Source organism: Phocoena phocoena, chromosome X (assembly GCF_963924675.1).
Source record: "Phocoena phocoena chromosome X, mPhoPho1.1, whole genome shotgun sequence".
Taxonomy (NCBI): Eukaryota; Metazoa; Chordata; class Mammalia; order Artiodactyla; family Phocoenidae; genus Phocoena; species Phocoena phocoena.
In genome coordinates, this window is record NC_089240.1 from 127,544,132 (window position 1) to 127,553,125 (window position 8,994).

At 61.6% G+C, this 8,994-nt stretch overlaps 1 protein-coding gene across 1 annotated transcript; it reads left to right on the top strand.

Annotated features, from left to right (window-relative positions):
• Nucleotides 1-1,358: 1,358 nt before the first annotated feature.
• Nucleotides 1,359-3,574, top strand: LOC136142307 (heat shock transcription factor, X-linked-like). The gene is made up of 3 exons (XM_065900299.1): nucleotides 1,359-1,463; nucleotides 1,631-2,101; nucleotides 3,059-3,574. The coding sequence occupies exons 1-3, from the start codon at nucleotides 1,359-1,361 to the stop codon at nucleotides 3,572-3,574; spliced, it is 1,092 nt and encodes a 363-aa protein (XP_065756371.1).
• Nucleotides 3,575-8,994: the final 5,420 nt, after the last annotated feature.

The window sequence follows — 8,994 nt, forward strand, 5'->3', positions numbered from 1 at the left end:
CCCCATATTAGGGGCTACTCAAGGTGCCTGGGCCTCCCTCCTGAGAGGGGACCCCTATTCGTCATCCCCTGGGGCAGGTTGCTCCCTGTACTGGCAAGCCCAAATGTGTCCCTGTAGGCCCCAGAGGGACCCAGGTGTCAAGGAAGCCCCCAGCCCCCGCTCCCCTCCCCCCAACACACACACCCTAGCCATCGACCCCCCCCCCCCCGCAGAGCCCTGAGGTGCGCCACGTGCCAGCCAAGGCTCTGGTCTCTGTGGGCCAGTGTCGTGAGCTCGACGTGTGCTTTCTGGGCATAGATTCAGGCCCAGCGCTGCCTGTTGTTGTGGAAATGTGCGTGTGTTCTCCTCTGAGCAGTTCCCCCAAGCCCTGCGCGGCGTGGAGACCCCGAGCCCAGTCCCAGGAGCCGGCGGGAAGGACGGGATGGACGAGGTCACAGCCAGCACCCACCCCAGGACCTGGGATCCCACCTGGGACCTTGGGAAGGAAGACCTTGACCGGGGCTGCAGGAGGTCTGCGGGAGGCCCCCCAGGGCTTGTGTTCTGCTGGGCCACCCCGTTGTTCCTCGGGACTCCACGTCCCCGGCTCGGTGGCGCGCGCCCTGCTGTGGGACTGTCCTGTGGCCGCCATAGGGCAGGGCCGGGCCCCGGGCATGTGGGCCAGAAATGGAGGGTCTGCCCTGCGGGGAGCGGGCATGGCCGGCGCCCATCTTCCTGGCGAGAGGCCACCCGCGGGGCCCTCAGGAAGGGAGACTGTGGGGAGACGGAGGGCCGCCGGGTGGGGTGTAGCGGAGGCACCGTTTTGAGGACCCTGGGGGGAGGGCCGGGACCCGTGGGCTCCGGTGGCCGTTAGAAGTTCCTCTGTGTGTTGTTATGCCCTCTGTTCAATGGTTTCAGTCAATGTTTCTGTTTAATAAATTTCCCTGAACGTTTCATCTGAGTCTGGCCTCTGCTGTGGGCAATGGAGGGAAAGGGCTGCTGCGGGTGAGGGCGGGGGTCCAGAGTCCGATTCCTGCTCAGCACCCATGGGACACCTCTCCAGGGAGAGGGTAAGGTAGGCACTTTGCAGACCCAGACGTCGTGAGGGTTTTTCTTCCAGTTCACAGGTGAATTGTAAAGTTTTAGCGCCCTTGACCGTGGGCCGCGTCTCGGACGATGCTCGTGCTTGAAATCGTGGGTGCTGTGCACGGCCCGGAAGGCCAGGGGTCACACAGGAGGACCTCTGACCTCGTGGGCCACACGTGGGTCCGTGCACGTCTGCCTGGCCCGGGGGCTCCGGGACCAGAAGGCCGTGCCCGGTTTGCACGAGCGCTCGGCCCGTGGCTCTGCACCCGTGCACGAGTGTCTTCGTGCCCCCTGCGATGACGGGCGTGAAGCAGGAGGCTGACGTGCTGACGGGCCTGCCCTTTATGATGTCACTTGCTGGCTGGGCTGTGATGTCACCCCCGAGCCACCGGAGCACTTCTGTGAGGGGCTGAGCGGGAGTGTGAGCCCAGGGTGCTGCCGGCCGCGCTGCACTGTCCCGTTTACGTGGCGGAGGGACACGCCGCGCTCCGCATGGCTGCGGACGAGAAGGGCCCCGCCGCGGGCAGGGCGCCCGGCTTCGGCGAGGCGCCTCTTCCTCCCGACACAGCGGTTCCGGCCCTCGGCTCAGGGAGCTGCACCCCCCCAGTCCCTCGCCCTGGACCAGCCCGTGCCCGCGGGACACCCCGACCTCAGGCTGCTGCCTGGAGAAGCCGCTTTCCAGGATTTGACGGAAGAGCCTTTGTTGAAAGGGCCTCGCACCGCCTGCGAGGCCGTGTGGGAAGGCAGCCTGCTCTTCCACCCCTTTCCCAGGAAGCTGTGGACGATCGTCAACAGCAGTCGCTTTGCGTCCATTTGGTGGAATGAAGACGGGACTTGCATAGGCTTCAACAGGCCGCTGTTTCAAAAGGAGGTTTTGGACAGGGACGGCCTAGACAAGGTGTTCAAGACAGAATGTATGAAGAGCTTCACCCGCCAGCTTAACTGCTACGGATTCAGCAAAGTGCACCAGGACATGCACACGTCCCTCTGCGTGACCAACCTGTCCACGAAGGAGCGGCCCGCCCACGTCCTGAGCGAGGTAAGGAGGGCGGGGGATGGCGGGGGAGGAGCCCTCTCCAGGGGCTGAGCCGCTGGGCCCGGGGGTGGGGGGCGGGTGCCAACCCCGGGGCCGCCTGGGACGGTGGCAGGCGTGTCGGGAGAGCTTCCTTTAAAGGTGGTACTTGGGGACCGGCGTGACGGCCAGAGCTGGCAGTGCCGCGCGCTGTGTTGGGACGTTGTTATGGGGGGACCCGAAGCGTTCTCAGCACAGGGACGTCACTTCTCTCCCTCCTCCTTTTCCCTTTGGTGTGTCTGTGTGAGGTGATGCGTGTGAACTGGACCCCCTTGTGGTGATCGTTTCACAGCACACGCGGGCAAGGCGTCATCCTGTATTCCTGACACGTGGGCAGTGCCGCTCGTGCCTGACACGCAGTCACACCGGGGGACAAGAGGACACTGCTGCAACGCTGGCCCTTCCCGTCCTCCTGCTCGGGGACAGTGGCCCACCGGGGGGGAGGGGGGAGGTCTGTGTGCCCCCTCGACTCCCATAGCTCCAGAGCATCACTTGAGTGGGGGCGCAGGTCCCTTCCTGGGAAGCAGTCAGTGTCCCCGATCTGGCCCCTGGAGGTGCTGGCCAGGGGGCGATTCGGACACTTCCTTAGAAAGCTACCGAACCTTGTTGCAGTCTCGTACCTGCAAACGCCAAGTCCCCTTTCGTGGGCCTTGTACTCATACTAAGGGGCCATTTTCAGTCATTTTCCAAGGGCGAAAGGTGATGGTGAGTGAGCGAGTCTCGGGGATGTAAAAGCTGGGGCACAGCGTCCTGCTGGGACCGGGTCCCACTTTCTCCAAAGAGGCCTTGGGTCGGCTGGAGGAGGGCGCCCAGGGGCCCAGCCAGGCGGCTGCTGCTTGCGAGCAACTCTTTTGTGACTCGGGGTTTCCTTTTCTCTCTCAACTGCGACCTCAGTTACACTTCTACCACAGTCCCCTGTTTCAGAGAGACTGCCCGCACCTCCTGGTGAGGATGAAGCCGAGAGTGCGCACTAAACCAGCATCCGGACCGGTGGACGGCGAGCCGGCAGCCCCGGGGCACCTCCCGGCGCCCAGCGCCGCGGAGCCTCAGGACGGCCTCCCACCGTATCCTGAGCACATCCAGGGGACCCCGAGCCACCCGCAAGTCGACCATGCCTCCGCCCTGGCCAGGACTGGCTCTGTCGCTCCAGCCCCTCCTCGGACAGCAGCCGAGCCCCCCGCGCCGCATCCCAGCATGCAGGTTCTGGTCCCTCTAGTCCCTGTCCTGGCAGAGGTGGCCCAGCCAGCCGAGGTCCCCTGGCTCTGCTGCTCCTGGCTTCCCGCCCAGATGAGTCCTCCCTGGCCCGTGCCGGGCCTGGCCGCCGCACCCCCCGAAGTCCTCAGCCTGCCCCCCCACCCCGCGCAGCTCCCGGGGGCCGCGCTGCTGCCTCTTGCGCACCCTGGATGCCTGAGGTGGCCGCCAGGCCTGCCGCCCCCCTGACCTTGATCCGTTGGCCGCTGAGCCACTTCTGCCATCGCTGCGTGGGCTCCCGCTCTTTCCTGGAATACCCGGCCCCTCCAGGCAGGCCCACAGAGGACCCTGACCAGGCAGACCCTGCAGACACACGGAGGTGGTGACGCGGCCAGAACCTTGCAGGGCAATAAAGAGCACGGGGACTTGAGAGCGATGTTCCACCCAACACGTGTTTGGCGCCTCCGTCCTGGGCGTGGCTGAGCAGTTGATTCCCCTCAGCAGGAAACGATGACAGGTGACAGCCCACCCCCGGCACGGTGCGGGCACCTAGCAGACACCTGGAGAAGCCCCTCAGACGCCCTGTGTCCACTCACTAGAAAGACCCTTGAAGGGCTGGACAAGCACAAGGAAGGCCCTGGCACCCGCGGCTTCACAGTTGCGGGGGCATCGTGTCCAGCAGGGTCTCGATTTGACAGATGAGAAGAGCTCAGGCCTCCCCGGTCAGAGGTCTGAAAAGAGCCCTTCCTGTCCTGAGACGCACAGGTGTGGAGGTGACGGTCCCTGGCAGGGGCCTGCGGGTGTTCAGTTTGGGGGTGCTCTCTGGTGTCTGGACAGCAGGATTGAGGTTTGCTTTTCACTGCAGGTCCTGCGTCTGGAGACATTTTCCTGCTTCTCTTTTCCTTGCCTTTCGAGCTAAACAATTCAAGGGCGCCATGCTCCACCACCCTCTGGGCGCTGGGGTGTCGAGCTTATACTGCGAGTCCTTGTGGTCAGTGCCCAGTGGTGTGTACAGAGCACTGAAGGCCAGAGCACACCCCCAGCTCACAGCTGCTGCCTCCACGTGTGGGGGATGTGCTGGGGGACCTGGCCAGGACTCTGTGGCTGTCACAGCGATAGGGCGACATCCCCTTCCAAACACTGCTAAGAAGGGGGCGGGGAGCGGGAATTGCCTGGAGTTCCAGGGGTTAGGACTTTATGCTTTCACTGCGGTGGCCCGGGTTCAATCCCTGGTCGGGGATCTAAGATCCCCCAAGCCTTGTGGGGTGGCCAAAAACACAGAAAAAAAAAAAAGGTGGGTTGGGGGAGGAGGGGAAGTAGACCCAAGGTACCAGGAATGATCCAAGCACCAGTGCTAATCCCAAGGTGCATGTATTTGGAGATAGCACCCTTGGGGAAGTCAGTAAGGTTAAATGAGGTCACAAGGGTGGGACCCTAGTCCGACAAGAGCGGTGTCCTTTGGAAAAGAGGAAGAGACACCGAAGATCTCCCTCCCTCTCTCCCTCCCTCGCCCTCTCTTCCTCCCTCCCATCCTCCCTCCCTCTCTCTCCCTCTGTCCGTCTCTCTCTCCATCCCTCCCTCCCCCTCTGCCCCCCTCTCCCTGCTCCCTCCCTCTCTCTCTCTCTCTCTCTCTCTCCTCTCTCCTTCACTCCCTACCGCCTCTCTCCCTCCCTCATTCCCCTTCTCTCTCTCCTTCCCTCCGTCCCTCTCTCTCTTGCTTTCGATTCCTCCCTCCATCCTGTCTCTCTCTCTCTCTCTCTCTCTCTCTCTCTCTCTCTCTCTCTCTCTCTCTCCCTCCCTCCCTCCCTCCCTCCCCCCAACCTGTGCAGGGAAGCAGCCAAGTGAGGGACCAAGAGAAAACCAGCTGTGTGCGAGCCAGGACGAGACGCCTTCCCTCACCTGGAACTGCACTTTCCAGCAAGTTGAGGTTGGACTTCTAGCCACCAGGACTGGGACCCAGTACATTTCTGTAGTTTTGGCCACCTCCTCTGTGGGACCTTGCTATGGCAGCTCTAAGCAGACTAGCACAGCCTGCTTTCATTATGGGTCCAGCGACCAGACAGCACCGCAGTAAGGGAATCACAGATTTGAACAGCACTGTGCAAAGACTAGGTCTCATGACATGTGTAGACTATTAGCCCCAAGAACAGAATAGACACGTGCTCGTCAAGCGTACCTAGAACGTTCTCCAGGGTACTCCACGTGTCAGGCCACACAGCATCCCCCAGTGAACTTAAGGGGATACAAACAAAAGGGCTGAAATCATACAAAGTACGTTCTCTGGCCAAAAGAGAGTGAAATTAGACCTCAATAACAGAAGGAAATGTGGGAAATCTGCAAAGAGAGGGAAATTGAGCCGTGCGTCCCCAAATACCCGCATTAGTCTGGGACGATGCCAAATCCCACGGCACAGGATGAGGGGCTGAAACAGCAGACACAGATTCTCACGGTGGTTCCGACCAGGAGGCCGAGAGGGAGGGTCCAGCAGGGGTGGCTTGTACTGCGGCCAGTCTCCTTGGTTGCAGGTGGCCGTGCTCTTACCGCCCCTCACGTGGTCACCCTCTGTGCACGCACCCCCAGCCCCTGCCTTCTCTCCTTGCGTGTGCTGATCCGCTCTTCCCTCAAGGGCACCAGCCATCTTGGATTAGACCTCATCCTAATGGCCTCATTTCAACCTAAGAACCACTAACTCCAGTCACAGTGACATTCTGAGGTTCTAGGAGATTAGGGCTTCAACATGCACATTTTGGGGGGACGCAGTTCAGTCCATAACAATAGCCCAGGGAACGGACAAGGCATCACAAGGGAAATTAGAAAATACTTTGAAATGAAGAAAACACATACCAAAGCCCCCAGGACTTATGGCACGCGGCCAAAGAGGCACTTGGGACCTAAAGCTGCAAACACCCCTGTTCCAATGGAGGCGACACCTCAAATCAACAGCCTCATCTTGAACAGGGACAAGCGAGAAGAAGAGGAAGGCGAGCCCAAGCATCCTGACAACAAATTTTCACGAGAAAAGAAAAACTGCGCTAATCTACGTACGCGGGGATCACAAGACGTGTACTGGTTGGGAACCTTCACTACATGGGGGAGGGCGCATCTTTCTTACACGCTCAGTAACAAGAGCTACATCCACCGACCACTTCATTTGGCCCAGGCTTTTTACAAGCAGGTCACATCATGGGGAAATTCACACCAATGCTTTTGCCTTGTACTATTAGGAGGCCCATTTTACAGATGGAGAAATCGAGGCATAGGGAGTCTCCATGATTTGATCAGCTTGTCACTAGAAGGACTCTTATTCAAGCTACGCATCATATGCGTGCAAAGCCCCATCCCCGCACTGGCCTGACCTGTCTCCCCAACAGTCAAGGGGGATTCAGCTGTCCTCCACGGGGTCCTACTAGCTGATGCCTCAGACCACATAATGGAGAAAACACAGGGAAGCCAGGCATTAGTGCCCATGAGAGCCTGACACTGGATTCTGCCCACGTGGCCTCCCCAGCCCCATCAGGTCACCATCTCTCGTGAAATGGACACGAGGGCCAGGGAGGAGGGTGAGGGTCTAGGACTGAGGGCGTGAGGATGGAGAAGGGTCCTGGACGTGGGGGTCCGAGGCACGGCCCTCTGAAGGCGGCTCCTATGCTCAGGCTTGGGCCCTGCTCTCTCCTTCCACTGCCCACTCTGCTCCCTTCTGCCCCAGCGGCGTGGTGGCCCCACGTTCTCTTGCAGGCTCACTTCCCCGGGCACACTGGCTGTCAGGCAGGCGGCAAGCCTGCATTCAAAGCACGGGGACCGCCGGGCCGGTGGACTCTCCGCATCCCCACGCGGCGTGAGTGTCTGTGCCCTTCAGGGCCCTGCGGATGCACCTCCTCCTGGATGCTTGCTCACACGTGGCTTTACACCCTGCTGCTGTCTTCTGAATGTCACTTGGCTTCACACCCTGCATCCTGCCACCAACCCAGCCCTATGCCTGTGCCCAGCCCCAGCTCAGGGACCACGGACAGGCACATGCCCGGGTCCCCGCACTTGCTCACAAAGGCCCCTAAAGCAGCAGCCGGCGATATTTGCCACAGAGGAGGGTAGGCGAGAGCCAGGCAGGAGGTCAGCCCTTTGCCGAGGAGGCTGGAGCTCAGAGCAGACTTTAGCTGGGGCTGGGGAATGGGGGCTTCTCGGGAAACAGGGCCACGGCTGAGACAACTCACACCAGCCCCTCAGGGGGCAGGCTCAGCACACGTAGAGAACGTCAGAGCTTCCCGCTGACGGGCAGCAGCTCCCGTGTGCCCTGCCCCGCCCTGGTCAGGACTGGCTGGGTGCCGGGGTGGTGTGTGCTCGTCCAGAGTCTACTGGGGAGGGTGCTGCTGCCCCCCTGAAAAGTGCCTCCCTGAATGTCCCTGGGGCGCTCTTGGCGTGTCCCGGCCGCTGCTGCGTTGCCTGCCACGGCCGTCCCTGGGCTAGCACTGTCCCCCATCAGTCAGTTCACTGCACGAACGGGCACTAGGAATCCCTGCTTTCCCCCGGCAGTGCCCCACGGGGCTCTGGTCCTGGAGCACCCGTTGTCCCAAGAGCACCCCTTTCCTGCTGGGGTCCAGGGCTGCAGCTCACCGGCAGAGGCATCTGCTCCCACCTGCCTCCCCCGGCCAGCCCAGGGCAGGTCAGATGGGATCTGGTGGGTGCTGTTCCTTCCACCTCTCTGGGGCGGCGGACCCTCTTCACAGCCTGCATCACCGGGACCCCAAAGCCCTCTCCTGCCTGGCTCCTTTCCAAACCCTCATGCGGGTCTGCGGGTCTGCGGGTGGCTGGGACCTGGGGGAGCGTCCTGGGGACCACCCCTGCCATCTGCTACAGCCTGTCCGTCTGCTCAAACACCCTGATCGGGGACACGAGAGTCCTAGGCGGCTCTGCGGGTGGCTGACAGGACACGCCTGTGCCTCTCGCACTCAGGCTCAAAAACCAAAACCTCACGGTCACATTCAGAAGGCCATCAGTGTACTCAAACATTTGGGCATTACGTAGGGAATGATTTCAAAATAAGTCGGAAGCACAGAGATTCGCCCCACATCCCCGCGGCAACGATCATCACTTACCAACCACGAGGAGGCTCGCCGAGTGGCTGCATCACGTCCTGCCAGCTCCACCCGAACCATGATATTGGTGGGGGTGGGGGATGCTTCTCTGGGACTTTCAGATAAACATACATGCACGAGGTCATCAGGACCGGGGCCTAAGCGGCTCTTAGTCGGGGGACAGGTTCCGGACAGAGTGGGCGCTGTGGGCAGCAGGGTCACCCTGAGGGGGACTCGGGGCTGGGCCCCACGAGGACGCCCCCGACCCCAACGGGGCCGCTCGGCAGCTGGCGGCTGCCCTCCTGACAGACTCAGCACAGCCCCGCGGGGACGGATGGGTGCAGCTCAAGGACCTAAGGGTGCGGGTTGCTTGAGGGAAATGCCCTCCGCCAGCTCCCTGTGGGGCAGCCTCTCTCTGGAGCACCTCCAACCCTGCCCAGGGCCTTAAAGGCACAGAGTCTGGCATCTCACATCTAAGGGGCAGAGGCGCCGGACGTAAGACCCTGGGGGAGGAAGCACAGTGGTCTGTGTCTGTGTTGTCATGGCTTGAGGACTAACCCCCGACCCCGGTGTGCCTTCGATACAGATGGCCGTGACAAA